Here is a 20,401-nt window from a genome sequence, read left to right as displayed (position 1 = left end):
GGATTTATATGCTGCTAAATGCAGTTCATGAGTGCGTGCGTGACCTTACTTTTCTGACAGGACAGTGTGGACGTCAGTATTCTGACAGAAATCCATCCAACAAATCAGCAGTTTTTGCTATTACATCAAAATTTCACGATAAAGAACCAGTTCGGAATCTTAACAAAGGAAAGAATGGCGTCAAGTTTGCGAAAACGTGAAACGAATAAGAAAGAAACTGTAATAAGATGTATCGAAACCCACAGAGGCTTTGCTGGGAGAAATTCGGGAAAGGGGAAATAAGCCGCCCAATATTTCTTAAAAACAATGTATTTCCTGTAGAAAATATCCTATAAAATATTAACAAGTTATTTCATTCTTGCGATAGATTGCAAGTGGGCTTTGTGACAGAAATTTAACAGCTTTCTCAATACGGGATGGGCCAGGGAAGCGGCGATTTTAAAAACTGGTTTTCTGCATACCGGTATGGTGGGGTGGATTGCGTCACCTGACATTGTTGTCCACATCCTGCCATTTAGTAGCCAAAGAACAATGGAATGATACAAAGCATGCTTTCTTCTTAAAAGGTTGTCGGTGACTCTGTTGTCAGGGAAACGGGATTTGCCAATAAGTGATACTTTCGTTACTGGTCAGAAGAAAACCCTCGCCAGTTCCACCAGGAACCATTGCACAATCACTGGGTTAACAGTGTGGTGTGCCATTTCGTCCCGCAGCGTTATCGGCCCATAATTTTTTTGGAGATGATAATGGAAGGGGGAACAATTGTAACGTCAGGTCACTATGCTAACATGATCTCAACTTTTTTTGACTGATGAATTAACTACTATGTTCTCAAGTTGATGAGTCCAGATGGTTTCAACAAGATGGCCAGTCTCATACGGTCAGGGTATCAGTGGACACCGTGCGACTTCTCTTTCATAACCATCCCCAGGAATGGTGGCATTTCAAGATCCACTGACTTGTCAGAATGTGACTTTTTTATGGGGGGCACTTAAAACTCAAGGTGTATTCTCATCGCCCACTCAATATTGAAGAGCTTAAAGAAAGAATTCGCGATGAAATTGTCAGAATTCTTTTGGATATGTTACGCTGCGTCATGGGAAACATGCGTGGCAGATTATAAGAATACATACGCGGACAAGGTAGTCACCTCCTGGATATCGTTTAAGTAAACGACATGTAATACTGACTTTTTGAAATCGCCTGTTTCTCTACCTCACGTGTATAATCATGAAGTTCTAAAAGGACTTAACCAAAAACAGTGGTTTAAATGAATTCGAAAGATTCATGAATAAATGCTAGGTTTGCATAATGAATACCATTCAATAGCCGAGTTAAAATTGAGATATACATAACAGAACTATGACACCAGTGCAGCGAATATTATTGAAAGAAAACTCAAATGTCAAAATCAGTTTACGATCATTCACTTTTCGAAAATGAATTGAGTAATATAAAAATGAAGTTGTTCCCCGTTTTGAATTTTGTTATAATCCTCTCCTAGGAATATTTTATGAGTCGCTGCCAATAACTTCCACCGGAAAGAGGCAGTGCAGCTCGTAGATCTCATCATCCACATTTATTTGCATTACTTTGAAATATTCCTCACTCTGTTTAATGGCAACTGGAAACATTGGCAAACTCCAGGCATGTTGTAAAGATTTTTACGCTATTCGTGCGAAGCACGGATGATAAATGGTAACAGAGTTACGAACAATGACACTACGTTCGCGCATGATACTGAAATTTAAGGCAACCATCGTAACGTATAAATGGCCACTGTATAATACCACACACGGCCATAAAACAAACCAGAGATAAACAAGATTGAAACTGAGAAAGAGTCGAATAAATCTCGTTCTGTTGAATCTCCCACTGTTTTTTCAAGAGGTGTCGAGTAGGATCGCATCTAGACTATGACAAAATTATAATTAACATTAACTACCTCACTAATAATTACCAAAAGGAGACTGAAACCTTACCTCATGAAAGCCCAGCAACAGAAGACATATATTAGCGTCGTCATGCATTAACATGTCACAGCTATTTTCAAGACCAACACTTTTAGTTTTAGGTGCGCGCGCGCAAAGTAGCGGGCTCAAATGTCTTAGGTGTCCACAACTGGGAAAATTACTGACACCCATTTGTCACAGGCTACGAGGACACTTGATTTAAGGTGCAAATCGACGGTGCAAACTGAGAGAACATTACACGACGCACATGTAGCGTAAAATACTGAAACTGCACGCCGTAAGTTTTCTCCTCCTACATTCAGTTGTTGCATTTCACCTCCTACATTCACTTTCCCTTTCAGAATTATTCTTGCTACAAGAAAATTGTTCATAAAATAAAGTGACATAGCTGTAGACTTTGTTTTGTTTTTGCTATATATTTTCACTGGACACGAGGAGTCATTATTGAAGTAACCAAGTCCAGTCGAGCTCGTTTTAAAATTCTTCTTAAAGATAAGACTTTTAATTAAACTTCTTTACAATAAATGAAGACCACAGAGCGTATCAAAGAAATATATGTCATGATATCTTGGCCTACTGCAGACCAAAATTTTCCCAGAGATTAATGAACGTGATTTACAAGGAAGCACATGTTTCATGCTGGATAGTAACTGTGCTTCTTATTGACAACAATACCTAACGGTTCCTACGAGAAACCTTCATGGAAACGTCGAATTATCAGTTTCCATTTTTCACATCCTTGACCGATAAGATTGCCCGATATAATTCCAATAGTCTTCTGGTTTTGGGTTATCTGAAACACCAAGTTTACAGAGATTTTCCTCGCAACTCTTGCAGATTTTAAGGACGCAATCTGTCATGAGATGAGGAATATTCCATCAGATTTTTTTTTTTTAATTTAGTATGCAATCTCGTCAGAAGATTGCATACTAAATTATTTTAGACGCTTCTATGTTATTACTACAACAGATTATGTTTGTCTTGATGATGTATATGAATTGCTAGTGAGTTCCCAAGGATATGTTTTCCATCATCAATCTGACACTTTGCAGCCTAACTTTTATTGCACAAATTGGGCATTTTCTATTGCTGTTAATGCAGCATAAAATCAATCGAACGGTGAGAATTCCACCTTTATACACTGTGATGAGTACAGAGCTCTGTGAAATAGCCAGATTTTCGTCCCACGATACATCCAGGCCTCATCACTTCCCCAGGTAAACGACACAAACGTACCCGGCCGTTCACATCGTGCAACAGGAAACGTGATTCGTCGTGCCAGACAGCCTTCTTCCAAACACTCAAGGTCCAGTTTCGATGCTCGCTTGCTCATTGTAGGCACTGTCGCCGGTGAACCGTGGCACTCGGAGCGGCCTGCGGTTACGTATCCCCATTTTCAGCAGGCTTCGATGTACTGTGTGTTGTGACACATTAATCCCGTTACCAGCATGCTAATTAACGGCTAGTTGCGCCACAGTCGCCCTTCTGTTGCCACGTACCATCCGGGAGATTCTTCGCTCACCTTGAGCATCGATGAGCCGTGGTCGTCCAACACCTCGCCGGTTGTTCTTTGGTTCCCCCTCCTCGGGCCACTTTCGGTAGGTACTATCCACCGCTGACCGTGAGCATCTCACCAGCCGTGCCGTGCTGGATATGTTCTGACCCATTGGCCATTACAATTTGGCCTTTGTCAAACTCGCTTAAGTCCGCTGCCTTTCCCATCTGAAGAAAAAGAGTAACACTGATTAACGGAATTCGGTATCAGATGTTTTTTATACCGTGTCCCGACCCGCGCACGCGCCGTAGTTCACCTGCAGTTGCTTCGATTTGCATAACAACTCGCTGGTCATAATGTTTTGGCTCATCGGTGTATAAGCTGGTCTGTAACCAAGTCACAAAGGAGGTTAGGCAGGCAAAGGCAGATTACGAGAAATCTTTGGCAAAGGATGCAAAGCAAAACAGCGAAGAGTTCTTGACCTATGCAAACTCGAGAAGGAAGAGGATGAATCGATTGGTTCACTTGATATCGATGGTTCAACTGTTGATGATCAAACTAAATGAGTATTTTGCGTCTAAACTCGCACATGAGGAGTTATTCAGGAAGGGGAATGCCAGCGGTGAATTAAACTCTGGCAGTAAGCTAGATGATTTTATAATAACTGAGAGCAAAGTAGGAGAGAAATTCTTGAAGATAAACATAAGAAAGGCACCTGGGGTGGATGGGATATATCCAATTATATTAAAGGATGAGGAGGCAGCAAAGGAAGTAAGCAAACTCTTAGCCATAACTATGAGAGCTTCCTTGAACTCAGGGGAGGTACCCATGGACTGGAGATGTGCAAATGTGACCCCAATTCACAAAGGAGGATCAAAGGCTGACACAAGTAATTATAGACTTGTGAGTTTAACTTCTGTTCCAGGGAAATTAATGAAGGCACTGGTTAAAAATAGCACTGCAGGATCATCTAGACAAGACTTCAGTTATAGCTCGGACACAGCATGGCTTTGTTAAGAGGAAGTCTTGTCTGACCAAGTTGATTGGATACTATGATGTGGTCACAATGAAACTGGATGCAAAGAATAATTTTGATATCATATATTTGAATCTTAGAAATGCTTTTGATGCTGTTGCACATGGAAGACTGCTGCACAAATTGGAGCAGTGTGGCATTGGAGGCAAATTGCTGCTATGGATAAAGGGATGGTTGAGTGGGAGAAGACAGTGAGTGGTAATCAATAGACACTGCTCTTCGTGACTAATGTTATTAGTGGAGTCTCCCAGGGATCAGTGTTGGATCAATTGTTGTTTTCTGTATTTATTAATGATTTTTATGATGTTATATCAGGCTTAATGTCCAAGTTTGCAGACGATACGATGGTCGGCAGTGTTGTTAATGACAGTACACTGCTGCAACAGGATCTAGAAAAGTTGAGCAGATGGGCTGAGAGGTGGCAACTGAAGTTTAACATTGACAAATGTAACGTACTGCATTTGGGAAGCAGTAACACCAGAGTAACGTATCAACTGTGTGGTATTACACTGACAGTGGCAGAGAATGAAAATGACCTGGAGGTAATTGTGCAGGCAGATATGAAGTTTTCTGAGCAGTGCAGACGGGCTGCAAGAGTAGCTCATGGTGTCTTGCCAATGATATACAGAAATTTTTCTAGCAGGGATAAGGAGGTGATTATCCCCTTGTATAAAGAAATGGTCAAGCCACACCTTGAGTACTGTATACAGATCTGGAGGCCTGATTTCAAGAAGGATGTAGAGCTGCTGGAACGAGTACAAAGAAGGGCAACAAGATTAGTGAATGGAACAAAGGGTTGCGCTTACGAAGAAAGGCTTAAATTTTGCAAATTACAGTGTCTGGAGACTAGGCACTGGCGAGGTGATCTGATTGAGGTGTATAAAGCCTTGAATAGTTTGAGCATGCTCAATGCTGATGAAATTCTTCCTCTTGCTCAGAATAATCGCCTAAGAGGACATGAATTCAAATTGAGGAAAGACAGTTGTAGGATAGATCTGCGGAAGTTTGCCTTTAGCCAGCGGGTGGTGACTGTTGGAACAAACTTCCATCTGTCGTTGTAGAAGTTGATAGCTTAAATAGAACTAGACAAACATTTGGAACGAGTGGATGGGTGAAATTAGGATTTTTTTGTTTTGTTTTTTTCTTTGGCTGATGCTATATAAGCTTGCTTTCTTGCGTCATGTGCCTTTACTAATGCTAATGCTAAAAATAATCCTTTCGGACTACGTTTGAAGTTCATTGAGTCAAATGAATTTAGCATCAATGTAGAAATAAATAAACCAACAATTCTTAAGTACTTGCAAGTTTGGAGAAAATTCTTAGTTATATTCATTATCAAATGATATAAATGGCTCAGGTAGGTTATGACAGTGGTGTAAAAACTGTAGGTAGCAATCCATTCGAGAGTTACGTTTTCAAAAAAAAGAAAACTAAAATATGATGTGCTCAGCACAGTCATTAATGAAATTTCACTGAAAGTAGGGAAGTTGTGCGCCGCACCAAATTGAAAAACAAAAATTGCTTTAAGGAAACAGAAAGAAAATGAATTATGTCAATTTCTAGTAAACAGTTTTATATTACTAATACATATCAATAATGATATTTAAATATTTATATCTGTCAGTTAATCTTTGTTATTTAACTAAATAACTTCATCTACACCACAACATAGCGAAGTAGAAGTCCCAAAAAATAATGCCAGCCATTTTTCGGTTGTTGAAACCCAAAAATATTTGTTTCTCCCTCAGTTATAATGTTCTTCAACACATTGTTCCAGATGAATAGTTAATGCTTATGGTGGAATAGTCCAGTAATCTCGTTAATCGGAATTTTCGCTTAATTCTGTTATTTCTAGAAAAAAAATGAAAGACTGAGGTGGCAAAATTAATTCCAATTTGCCGACATCGTTATTGAGGAATTCTGCTACTATTCGACACTTCTCAATTTACTGAAGCGAATGTCAGGAAAAACCTAGCAACAACGCGGAGTCTTACGTATCGCCTGTAACTCTTGTCAAGAAAGGTCATGTGGTGTAATTTAATAACGAAGCTGACACAGATAAAGGCATCTGATTCTATTATGGTTAAGAAAATCCAATGAACAGGTTTATTCGAATGCAATTAAAAGATTAATTTGTTTAGAAATACTATCTTTGGTGAATCCCAATACTGTAAACAAATTTAATTTTCTGAAACGTTCATTAGAATATCTAGATATTTTATTAGTCTGATTCTCTTTTAAAAATGAACAGAAATATGTAGTTTTTTTGTTGCGAAGTCGTAATTAATTGATTTATTGCTAGTTAGTATTAGGGGCGAACGGTGCAAGGAAGCACGCTTATATAGCATCAACCACAAAGAAAACTGCGCACAACATCTGTCCATCCACAGCTAATAATTTATCTAGTTCTTCCTTAAACGTATTCAAACTATCCGCTTCCACAACACCAGATGGAAGTTAGTTCCAGCCATCACTCTCTGGCTGAAAGCAAATTTTCGCACATTTATCATGTAGCCATCCTTTTTTCGTTTAAAATTTATGTCCCCTCAATGTGTGTCATCCGAGAAAAAGTAAAGATGACATCAGCATTATGATAAGCCATTTGTACCGTATATAATTACCTGATTATGTACCGTACATAATGCCTGTAAATTGCACGTGTTCTCTGGTCGATTTGCTGTTTGATGGACGAATTACCGGAGTTTCCAGTAGGAAAAACCATGCTATCCTTCCTTGAGATGGACTAACTCAGCTACATTGTGGAAAAAGTCCCATAAAGATTTCTCGCGTCATTGATGAGATTCAGGTCTTTTCCATCTGATGTGGAGAGAATTGTGATTATACCAACTGTGCTATCCACGAGGGCTAAGTGGCTACCTTCTTCTTTCAAAATGGTGAATAGAAACAAAAAAAACCTTATAAAATTTTTATCATCATTATTATTTTGTTTTTACTCAGGGACGGCTACATGTAGTTAGAGGAGTTCATAAAATAGAGAACAAAAGAGCGTTGCCATATTTAGCAGTTTCATAGACTAGCACCGCAATCAAGTCAAACGCGTGTACTAGTATGCTCCTGTGCTAACGATTCGACTATGTGAGGCCTCCTCACCATCAATTTAAAGGTAGTTTGAATCAAACTCAAAACACAAATGTAGGAGACTATGTACATTCATAAGCGCGTTATCCAATTTGGAAAATTAACACAAATTATATTTTTAATAAACCATCTTGCTTTTAATAACTCTATACCTGTATCCCTCTCTAAGTAAGTGGAATAGTAAAACCATTAGCATGTACGCCCTTCCAGCTTACCTGGATGGTCAGGATTTCGTCATCGCAAATCTAATAACTCAACCCAGCACAACAATCCTGATCCTACCCGCCTAAATCTGGAACCTTTAAGGAACTTCTGATTGACACTTTCGCATATCGTTTTAAAGTTAACCCTTCCTTCCTGTCTACCATTGATTCATCTGTCCTCATCTTAATTAATCGAAAGTCCAGACTCACTGTTGATGAAGTCCACTTTTCCTAAATACATTAAAGATTAATAGAATCATATCTTTTCATTTGGTGTCCTGAATCTCTCGTTTAGCATTTCTTTCAATAATTTACATGCTTCATTATATATTTTTGACTGAGTCGGTCATATTGTGTCAATCTGTGTGGTATCCAGTTAGTGGTTTATATTAGTTCTAATTTTAGAGGTCGTTTTCCCGTTTATATAAGAGGATATGAGACCGCATTTAAAACATTATGTTCAAGTCTAGGGAACACACACTTGGGCAGTCAGATTAGTGAAGAGTGCTTAACGATATCCATATAAAGAATGGTTTAGAAGGTGAGGACTGCAAAGCTTGGCAAATAGACATTTTAGGGGGACCTGATAGAGGCATGTAAGGTCCTAAAGAGAATCATTAAAATAAACGAAAGAGGTATATTTTCACTGAGAGAAGAATCAGGGGACATAAATACAAAATCTTGAGGAGTAACAGAATCCACTTCCTTGCACCATTCAGCGATTGTAATACTAAATCCTAAAAGATAAGATAGAATGAAGCGAACAAAAAATAAGCTGAGAATACCCATAACCCTTTGCTCTGTTAGATTGTTAGCCTGCATATAGCATGGCATAAATCTCTCAAATATTAGTTGATATCACATTCCTAGAATAGATACTACGGTATTTACAAAAAAAAAGTTACGTGCTGTAAGGGAGCCTCACCTGTTTTCTTTTCATTGCAGTGAATTCCCTCGAACCGGATTTTGCAGAGACGATTCCCAACGTTACTGCTTCTGTTGGCAGAGAAGCCATTTTGCAGTGTACAGTTGACAACTTAGGAGCATTCAAGGTAGGCAATGCATAAAATATAATTATTCCATGTGTATTTTCTACAGACTGTTTGTGGGATGAAAACCGCTAATCTCTGCCCGAGACTGCAAATTCAGCAACGATTTAAACGTCCAACAACTCGAATCGAACCTCGAACTTTCCAAACAGACAATGGTTACCTTCATTCTTCTCAAATCACAAGCAAGTTAAACAGATTTACAAGTAGAAAACTTTACTAATTACTTGGGAGATAATTGTCTTTAGTAATTTTCTAATAATTTCTTATTGCTATGTAAAAACAAAAAAAAAGCTGAAAATGTCAGGATATTTAGTTTTGATTTTTTCCAGAATATTTTACACAAAACAAAAAAAAACACTGTCATCACGTTACGACATCATCTGGCATAGTTAATGTTCTTCCAAATGTGCTATTTAAGTAACGAACATAATCCAATCACGTGCCAGTCCATTACTCTTAAGAATTCTTTTAACAAGAACGAAAATTAGAAATTTTGGTTTTGTTTTTCAGAGGAATGGCATCGCTCTTTTGTTCCTAGGAACAATAGCGAGATGAGAATTGTTCCTGTGGAGCAATTAGAGTTTTTGTTAATCACTACCTCGCCAAATTTTTAGAATAGTGCCGGGATGTATTCTCCTCTCGTTATTAGAGGAGTTGCGCCTATCCGTGGAGTTTCAAAAAATAATAATAATAAAATAGCAATAATTTGAATGCCTCTAAATTACTGTGGAAGTAGAAAATCGCTTTACAACTTGTACAGTGCTAAAATTACCCGATAAGTATTAAACATTAGTCGCTTAAATTTTGTTTTATAGCTGTATTTCACAATATTGCTAGAGAATAAAGCATTTAAAGAATGCATTATATCAATAGAACTTTATACATTTAATAAATTTAATCCTTTGGTGCTGCACCAACGTTATCCAAAGTATGCTCTGTTCACTGAGCTACCCACGCCCTGTAAAAATGTGCCCGCTGGCACTTACACTTCACAGGTAGCCAGCAGGATATGCTCTCCTTTTTGAGGTTTCCCTGTGCTTCGCTAGTTTTCCCACAATTACCCGTTCTGTAGCTGCTTTTAGTGCCACAGTACAATGTGATTGGCTATTATTATTATTATTATTATTATTATTATTATCTGTTTATTTCTCTTTCGAGACACCCATAGACAGCACGTGGCTAGAGGGTGTGGTTACGTTATAGTATTTACAAGCATGTTTACATGAACTTATTTACAAAATTTAGAGATGAAAAAACACAGAGTATGTGGTTAATAAATTAATTGTTAAGTTGGTTTAATTAATTGCAAATGGTTGTTAAATGCTAAATATTATTATATAAATTATTAAATTAGTCTTCTTATTATATTTATACTTGCCGATACACATTACCAAAGATTTCTGTCCTATACATTTTGTCTGTACATAGTTTCTCTGGATCTATATTTAAATTATTAAAATAATTAACAGTATTTGTTGGGAAAAATCTCCCCAGAGAGTCCAATTGAGTCAGTTGGCACTTGAGACTTGGTTCTTCCCTCTTTATTCTCGGTCGTATCATCCGGGGGCGAGTGATCACGTTTCCCACTTTCGGCGAATCTATTCTCTCCGTTAGTAGCTTTGCCAGAGTTAAGATGTTTCTGGTTGTGATGATATACTTCCAGGGTGTGATGTCTAGATTGGCAGACAAGACCGCTCTTGAGATGGTAAACGGTTTCCCGGCAATCTTGTTTAGCCATCTCAGGAGCCAGTATTCTACTCCTAAGAAGGCCTTGATGTTGCTCTCAGGGGCTGATGACCAGATAGTCGATGCGTACAACGGAATCGGTGTAACGCATTTAAGGATGTATTGAATTATAAGATGAGGGCTTCGGAGACCGGTGAGTTCTTGTCTAGTGCTCCACAGTGCTGCGTATGTCTTTTTCCTAATGTGTTCGAAGTGAGGTATGAAGTTTAATCCTTCATCCCACTTAAGGCCAAGGTCAACATGTGCGGGGGAATTTTGGATTCTGGTATTGTTCACAAAAATCGTAATTTCATTTTTCTTCTTTTTGTTGGTGAAGGTCATTTGGGCAGTTTTCTTTTCATTAAGTTTCAGGCCAATGTAGTGCAGATATTCTTCTAGCTTCTTGATTGCCTTGTTTGCTTCCTCTGATAGATGGGGTGTAGTTTCTTGTTCTTTAGATGTTACAAAAAATTTCAAATCGTCAGCATATGTAATAAATTGTTCCCAGTTTTGAGCTAAAAATGGGGCTAGTGCTATTGCGAAGAAGGTGGCGGACAATACGCCCCCTTGAGGTACTCCCCTAGAAATACAGTAAGTTGCTGTTTGTTTCCCATTTATTGCGATAATTTGTCTTGCTTGAAGGGTGTTAGTGAGAATGCTTAAAGTGCTTCCTGAAATGAGGAAATACTCCTTGAGGATTACTGTTATAGCTGGGATTGAGACGTTGTCGAAGGTTGCTGTTTGTTTCCCATTTATTGCGATAATTTGTCTTGCTTGAAGGGTGTTAGTGAGAATGCTTAAAGTGCTTCCTGAAATGAGGAAATACTCCTTGAGGATTACTGTTATAGCTGGGATTGAGACGTTGTCGAAGGCTGCTGCAACATCCAGAAAAACGATGTCCAACTGTTGTTTATTATTTAAAGCTAACTGTATTCGGAGTAGAGTCTCCATTAAATTAGTAATAGTCGACCTTCGAGGAAGCACAGAATGTAAGTATTCTGGCCTGTCCCCAAAGCAGTGCTGATTGATGGTGCTCAGGATTGCTTTTTCAAATATTTTTTGCAGAGAGCATCCGATTGCGATGGGCCTGAAATCTTTACTGGTTTTAGGATTGCTTATTTTTGGAACTGGTTTTACGTAATATCTCTTCCATTTTTCCGGGATAACCCCCTCACTTAGTATTCGCTGGAAGAGGTGGTGGAGCGGTTCGATTATGTAAGCGCTACATATTTTTATCATGAATAGCGGGAACTGGTCCGGCCCGATCGTTGCTTTACTGGGGAGCGAGTTAATAGCTTCCTTTAAGTTTTCCCTGCTGATATTAATTTCACGTAATATGTTTCTAGCTCCAGTTTGGTTAGTGCCAGTGGGATCCATCAGTTTTTCAATCATTTTCTGCATCTCGCGGATGTTTTCCTCACAATTTTTCTGCTTTTCATTCAAAGGGTTTCCGAATGTGACTTCTGTCCACTCCCTAAACAGCTGTTCCGTCATTTCTTTATATGCTGCCACTGACACTATCCTTCAAAAACAATATCCGGACACTCCTGTTTTCGTAGTCCAGTATACCCTTCCGAATAATTAAGTGACTCAGACCGGTATATAATGAAGGCGGGTGGAACACACAAGTTAGTTCTCATCATAGCACGTAAAATCGAGCTGATTGACCTCATGAGGTGGTGTTCCTGATGTCACATTGCTGGGTTGTCGACCCAGGAATTTTTTGACAACCTACACCATCCGAAGTCAACAGTCGGTATGCCATCATGAAATGGATGGAAGCATGACGGTACCTCCACCGTCTGGCAACGCACAAATGAGGCCACAGAAGCTCAATCTAAACGGCTAGAGGGTACTCGGAAAGGTAGTAGGACAATCCCGTCAGATATCCCTTCAAAACATTAATCAAGAGTTTAAAGCGCCAACGGGGTCTGACACCTATACCAGCTCTTAAAGAATACCTAGTACCCATGAAGACCATCAGACTAATAGGCCTCTATTCATGTATTCCCGGCTGTTCGAAAATGGTTCATGACATGAATGTACAGAAACTGGAAAGGTAGGCGCAGAGTTCCGATTTCAACCTTAACTGAACACCTGTGGGTTAAAATGGAACGTCGGGTGGGGAGCAAATCAAATGTCCCAAATATGTAGCTTAACTGGTCTCTGTTCTGAAGGAGGAATGGAGTTTAAAAAATAGTGTATAGATGAATTAATATTAAAATATAATATTTAATGTCTCAAATTATTTTGTGGCAACGGTGATTATACGAATTATCACTGGCAGATAACTGTCGTATATCAGAATATTATTCTTCCCATATACAGTAAACTCTTTAAGATCCAGCACGACTCAATCAATTCCAAGGGTGCACGATTTCAAAGAGATACATTTAGTCGTTGAACAGTTTTCGAGAAGCACATTTCAATGAATATTAAGTATCAAGATTAAGTCGAGTATCAACTCGGCTTATTTGTAAATATGTATAATGAGTGAATAGTAGTTAGGGCTAGTGGTTTCAAATGCACGAGATAACATTTGAATCAATGCATAACAATATACTTAATAAAAATAAAGCAAAATGTTCTTGGTCGAACTGGGTTAAGGGCTTCCCTTAACATTGCAGAATATGTAGTGTTAAGGGAAGCGTATCGGATCCATTTTCTGATCGATCAGCTTCCCTTGTCAATAAACTGAAGTCAGATGCTTCTGCGAACATCGATGAATTTATTAGGACAGTTCATAGCCTTCCCAAGACTGATGACTGTGAAGTACTGTTGTCATACAAAAATTTTAAAATAAAAAGCAGTAATTATTTCATTGTGAATAGTTAATATATGTCAATATAAATAGCTAAAATAATTAATGTTTTAAATATCTTAAAATTAATGCCCTAAATAGCTTTAAATTAATGCCTTAAATACATTAATTTTTTTGTTTATGATCATTCTCCTTTCAATCATTTTTAACGTATTTTTATTCTTGCATTACTCTTAAATGAATGATGTTATTTTCTTCGCTATACACAGCAAATGGATTCCCTGCAGTGCATACTTTTCTGAAATCAAAACAAATATGACTCCCCTGATTTTTTTATGAATTCGTACAACACATCCTCAACAGAAATATAATAATTATTTTTATACCATCCTGTATGGAGTTGACATTTTGAGGCTCTGCATTTTCCGCTTCCATAAAATCAGTGTTTGCAGCTGAATAAAACTAATGCACTCAAATTCGTATACAGCGCCTTGAAGAAGATTCTCTGAACGAAGACCAGATCATCACTATGGCTTTCCTCAATTCGACCAAGGCTGCATCCTACGGATAGGTTCATTCCCTCTCAACATCAAAACACTGCGATCCATACAAATGCAGAGCCTCTGAGATTTTCACCAGATAAGGTTTATCTGCGGAAAGCCCTCAAGGAATTGAACACAGAAATCCTCCAGTATTTAAGTGCCTCCTGATGAATATTTAAACCTTCGTTTTGTATTGCAGAATATGCAATGACATGCTACGAATTGGTTAGCGATGTATACCTTAGTCTTCTCTTAAGTAATGTAATTTTGTTATTATTACGTTCGAGTCCAGTTTGTTGACTGAATTTGAAACAAATGTCTTGAAATTTTAATTATTTAAAATCTCCTTTTGTTTTTACTGATTTAAGTTTCTCAGTAACTGAAAAGGACTGCTCTCATATTTGTTTCAAAGCGAGGACTAAACCCCATTTCATTATTATTCTTAAATTGTTGTCAAGCATCGTTTTGTTAAATTAGGCGAAAGACAAATTCATATTCCAGCAAGATGGAGCGCTATCTCATTTCCATAACCAATCTTCTCAAGAATTCATTCTGCAATAATTCAATTGGCCAGATTTTGATACTTATTAAGCTTATAACCCGACTTATAAATCCTGCGACTTTTCGCTACGGGGTTTCTCGAAAGACGGTGTTTACAACACACCTAGCCTCCGAATTTATTAGACTTGACACATACAATTAGAAGAAAGGTTTTCAGTATTGATCCGCAGAAATTTAATAACTCTGTGAGTAATTCTGTTTCTCGACTATCCTTAACAGTCTAATTGTTGATTTCGGTGGGCAATATCGAACACTTGAACTTAGATACTTTACTTCGAGCAGATTTTGCAATAATTTGCATACCCCTGAAGCGATCTAAACTATTCGTTTACAAAATGTAAATTCATGATAGTAAGTCGTATTATGCTCGCCCTGTATAGATTTATCTACACGTAGAATGACTAATCTTGTCATAATCGCTTCATACCTTTTCTCCTAAACTTCTACTTTAAAGAATTAAAAATTCTAGTGGAACAAACCCCTCTGCAATCAAAATCCAGACCTTTAAATTCGTTTCACAAACGTAAGAGAATCAAACTCCAAGCTCATTGATGTTAATTTTCACCTACAACGTTACTATTCCTTAGTTAATTATTCCCCCCAACTGTTTCATCAACATTCTTACTTCGGTTTCCCCTCCATTATTTTTTCTGCACCATGGCTGCGTTAAGAGTGGAATTTTAGCTCCATTCGCTTTAGCATTCCACGTCAGAGGGGTTTAATTTTGAATCTGCTTGTTTCAAATACACTGGATAAATATGCTAATTAGATAAAAGTTTAATTGTACCAAATATAAAGTATTACATTTAAAGAACAGGAACCTAGAAGCAGTTTACAGCTTAGGGCAAGTGAAATTACAGGATATTCAGGAGGAGAAAAGTTGAAGATTAAAATATATAAAGGCAAAGTTCAGCATTTGGTGTTAACAGAAGGCAAGATGGACGCATATTGTTCTATTATGATTTGTCGAAATTTTGAAAATAAGGAGGAGGTCATTGTCACTCTATGTAAGACGATGGTGAGATTTCTCTTGAAATACTGTATCAGGGTCTAGTGGCCGTATCCAAAGAAAGATAGATCTTCTTGAGAAAGGTAGCTAGATTTGTGAAGAGCGCTAAGCGTTATCCCTCTGAGGAAGAGCTTAGATCATGTGGTCTGCAGAACTTAGCAACTGGACACTTTGGTGTGAAGGAATTTGATTGAAGTGCATAAGGGGAGGGATTGTAAAATGAATGAAGGAGGAATATTCTTACTGGCTAGTGAGACAAGAAGCAAAGAACGTAACTACAAAATCTTAGTGAAGTACAGTACCCTAAATCTTATGAACTGTACCTTCGGGCAGCGTGTTGTAGAACACTGGAATAAGTTGCCTACGTCGTGGCCAAGATTAACAGTTTAGAGAAATTCAAGGAGGTATTGAATTTATTGACGTCTCCCATTAAGCCTTTTACTGGAAACGTTTCGTGACCGTATCTCGCTTGATATTATAGCAACTCTAAATAGGATCTACATATGGTCTATTCTTTTCATTGGTGAGAATATAACCTTAAATTTTAAAACAATGGTCTTAGAATCGTTTAGTGCTTTGAATAACCAAGGACACTCAAAATGGTTAAGAAAATTCTCATACCACATTTCAATTTCCAAATATAATATGCGAAACCCGTTAAAGATAAGAACAAAACACATTGCAATCAACTCGCGTCGAAAATCTGTCTTCCATTTAGCATTTATTACTAAACAAAACATAAGTTCAATAAATTCTAAATCGATTAAGGAAATTCCAGCAAAAAAAGTCACCTCACACTGTTAACAGCAGTGGTGCATTTAGTTTCTTATCTAAGATATTAGTCGTAACGTTTGCAATACCCACCAATCACCCATTTATACGGTTCTTTTGAAATTTCGTCCACAAAAAAGCGACCATAATTTTCTCTAATTCCACCACTTACACATCTCTAAAAATTCCAAATAGTCTCTTTTCAAATGTGTTTCTTTTTTCTACAGGAAAAATAATTCTAACTAATCTCAATACCAATAAGATGACAACAGTTTTCCACCACTTTGAAACAAACGAACTTAGTAATATCCAGTCTACCCTGACTCTTGCTAAACTACAGAAATTCACTAACAGCCATCCTTGTGTTTAAATTACTTAAAAGCATTTTGATTAACTAATGGTCACCAATATAGATTCTACTGTTATCAATCTACTTTGGATTTTTAACATGTTATCTACACTCATCAGCCATAAAAATAGAACAACTGGTGTCAACAGATAATTAAACGTACGGTATGCAAATGTCAGTTGTCACACAATATGATCATATCTGATACCAAGAAACTTTATATCAGATAAATAGTACATTTTCCTGGGCCCTCTCAATCGATCCGATCACGGGGAAGACAGCTTATCTGTTCAATTTCAGAAACGTGTTGTTATTACAACACATTTAACAAGAGCACCAATTAAGAAAACGAAGCAAATAATTGGGGTCAAAAGCAACCATCTAAAATGTACACAATGAGTGGAAGACGAAAGGAGAATGCGGCAGAACGAAACATTAAGAATTAAAGCGAATTGCGCGTCAGATTAGGAGGTTCATTTGGTGGTGCAGAAAAATGACTGAAAAATTCGATTTAGACAAAGAAATACCAATTTGCAACCGAATTATGCGGATAGTTAAAGAATCTGGGAGCTAGTAGTCGTGTGCCTATAAGAAAGTTCCTTCTTTCTGTGAAAAACCGAAAGATTCGACAGGAGTGGTGCCGCTAACGCCAAGACTAGACTAGACTGGACTGGAACAGTGGAAAAATGTAATGTGATCTGACAAGTCTCGATTTGCACTCTTTTGCACCAATGGTAAAGTGAAATTGTAGCGTAAACTTTAATGAAGCCGTGCATTCAAACTGTCTCCTGTCCACCCCTCAAGCTGCTGGAGAGAATTTATCATGGTATTGGATATATTCTGTTGTTACGGTCTGAGTCTGTTCATGCCGTCGGAACGTCACGTTATCTTCAATTAATATCTTCTTGTCATATCGGGCCATCAGTGTTTAATTTTTACCTATATTGGGATAGAATCTTTCAAGTCTAAATCACAGCTGTCCGCCATGTAAAAATGGTATCAGAATAAATCGCTGAACATTCCCACCATCTGTTTGGCCTCCTAATTCTCATAATCTGAATCCAGCTGAGAATGTTTGAGATATGTTAGAAATGGCAGTTCGACTTCCCAGTACTCTACCTTCTTTCTAAGATAACATCTTCTGTTTTTCTACCTCTTCAAATGGATAACCTGTGTTCTCTTTAGGCGCTCACCGCATGATATAATCCTCTTCCACTCTCGGCCTCACTTTTTTTTTTCGGAACAATTATTTACCTTGTAGAAATTTGGTCTCCCCTCTAGAATACTGCGCTGACAGCTGAAGTTCCCGCAAAACGACCATAAAAATCCTGGATTTATATAAGAGAGAACGCTACTTCTTCCACTTTCTTATGACCCCACTAGAATATCTCCAGCCGTCAGCCAACACATTCGTTTACAGCTGGACTACGCCCTCGTGGATAGCACAGTTCGTATAATCACGGTCCTCCCCACACCGGATGGAAAGGAGCCGAGTTCTAATTCTGTCAGTGAGGTGAGGAATTTTAAGGGCCTTTTTCACAATGTGGCTTGAGTTAATCAATCCCAGATAAGGGTAGCATGGTTTGTTCTCCCGGAAACTCGGGTTTTTCGTCCAACAAACAGAAAATCGACCACAGAACACGCGCAATTTACAGACAATATATACGGCGCAGTATGGCCTTTGTGCAAGTCATGCAAGTCTTGCACAACCTTTATATAATTTTAATATAAAAGAGTTCCATAGGATTATAATGAAATTATCATGTTTCACGCTTAAAATCCGATTGCATGCAGTTTTTTTAAACAGGAAAAACATCGTCACATAGCAACCAGATAATTTTTAAAAGTACAATTATAAAATCCTCTTTGTCAATAAAGAATCTACTTTTCGATGGCATAATTATGTAATTTATATGCTCACCAAAATAATGACTACGAACCCTCCCATTTCCACTTGCTAAATTTTTCATTAGATAAAATTTGTTAAATAATATTTCTCGTCCTCCCTCTTCTGCTCATTAATTCGTGTTTTTTTTTTTTTTATTTGAAGTAAGCTACAACTGTTTAATGTAAGTTCTTGCGTTGTTCTGATAGCGCAACAAAAAAAAACTATTGATAAAGCCTAGAGAACCATAACGGAAATGGAATAGCCAAGATAGCCTCATTTTCGCTTCATCCGGAAATGATTTTGCTTCTCATCCTTATTCCGGTTTTATTTGTGTTTGTTCTTTACCTAATTTTCAACGGACGTGAGCAGTTTCTGTACGCTCGCTTCGCTTCTCTACTTGTGGCAACTACTTTGAATAGGATATTAAGAGAGAAAGAGCATAGATTAACGACCCTCATAAATTTTAGTAATTTTTAAAGGCTCGCGTAAACATAAATCCAAAAAAAGAATACCGTTTATAAAACCCATCTTTAATATGAAAAAAATCATTTCCATTCCCTTCAAATGCTTTCACTGAAGGAAATACGGATTATTAGATATCGCAAATATTAAAATAGCAAAAATACCAAATCTTTTCTGTTAGGAAGTTCTTATAAACGCACTTGGAAACTTTTATAAAGGTTGTAATTATTAATATCTGCATAAAATAATCGACTTCTACTAGGCAGTGGTGTTCGTTTATGCGGGTGCGCTCCTTTTATCTCATATGAGAATAATTCTGACTATCTGAAAAGTGTCTCTGAGAAGTAAGTACTCCATTCCTGCCTTCTTTCTCATGGTCCTCTTCGTTGTACGCGAAAAGGACCATGGGAAAACATAAGTAGCCCAGGACCCAACTATGGAATGGAACAATAAACCGGTTGAAAATAATTTATTTTCAAAGTTTTTTGAGTCAGTTTGATCCCTTCATGACAGTGCAGTGGTTTAGTCACTTATCTGGAGAGCATTGGGTTTGAGTCCCTTTGTAAATGGAGAATTTCTAAAGGCCTCTTAATCGGAGTTGAATTAAGCAATTTCAATCAAGATTGTTTACCTCATTTTTTTTTAAATATCAGATTGTCCTCACTCCTTTAGTTCCTACAGGAACCCTATGTAGAAGATTGCACAAAAGGAAGAAAACAAAAGGTATGGTACATCATATAACAGTAACATTTTGTTTCGCCATTATGAATGTAAAAGAAAATTATCATTGCAGTGGATGTTAAGTTTCACTTTGCTTCGGCGATAACGATGGCTGTAATTTCTTACAAGAAAAGACGGCATTGATAAAAGGTAAAGCAATAAAGCTATAACTCTTTACCATTTACCAGTACTCCAGCGTTTTTTCTTGTAAGAAATTATAATCATCTAAAATCAAAAAATTATCAAAAATAGGTCTTTCCTTTCCTATCCTATCCTTCAGAAATTCGGTCAAGCACCCTGAAAGTCATAATCAGGAAATTCTCTTGATAATTTGGTTATGGAGTAACTCAACAAGAATATCGGTCTTTCCCATTAAAATTTCGAGACGGAAACTGTAGAAACTTAAAAAATGAAATCCTCTAACAAGTTTTCAATGAGTGGTCACGCCATGCTCGTTGCCAAACTAATATCTTCTTTAAAAATTCCTCGCACATAAAGAAATTAATTCCAAAGGAAAATCCTAAAATACAACCCAAGAAACCAGGTACAATTAAATACAAAGTTGTTGTATTCCAAAATGAAGAGTAGTTTCCCCCCTCCCCATCTCAATAGCCTGCATGAGACTGATTGCCGAAAATCTGAGATAAACCGTGAATAGAAGGTTGTGACGCATCACAACCTTCTGCATGTGAGCTTCAACTCTACATTCCAGATACCATATCTCCCGTAAGAGGAAAACTTCCAGAAAAGCTCTA

The 20,401-nt window shown here is 37.6% G+C and overlaps 1 protein-coding gene across 1 annotated transcript in view; it reads left to right on the top strand.

The window, feature by feature from the left end:
* LOC150083256 (lachesin-like) overlaps window positions 1-20,401 on the top strand; it is a 467,532-nt gene that overhangs the window by 337,779 nt on the left and 109,352 nt on the right. The window contains exon 2 of the mRNA XM_090378452.1: window positions 8,752-8,858. Coding sequence (XP_090234578.1) covers window positions 8,752-8,858 — 107 coding nt within the window. The remainder of the gene's footprint in view (window positions 1-8,751; window positions 8,859-20,401) is intronic.

The sequence above is a fragment of the Mastigoproctus giganteus genome, chromosome 7, assembly GCF_048544385.1.
Source record: "Mastigoproctus giganteus isolate SK-2022 chromosome 7, ASM4854438v1, whole genome shotgun sequence".
Taxonomy (NCBI): Eukaryota; Metazoa; Arthropoda; class Arachnida; order Uropygi; family Thelyphonidae; genus Mastigoproctus; species Mastigoproctus giganteus.
The sequence above is the reverse complement of the archived record's forward strand: the minus strand, read 5'-3'. Positions and strand labels throughout refer to the sequence as shown.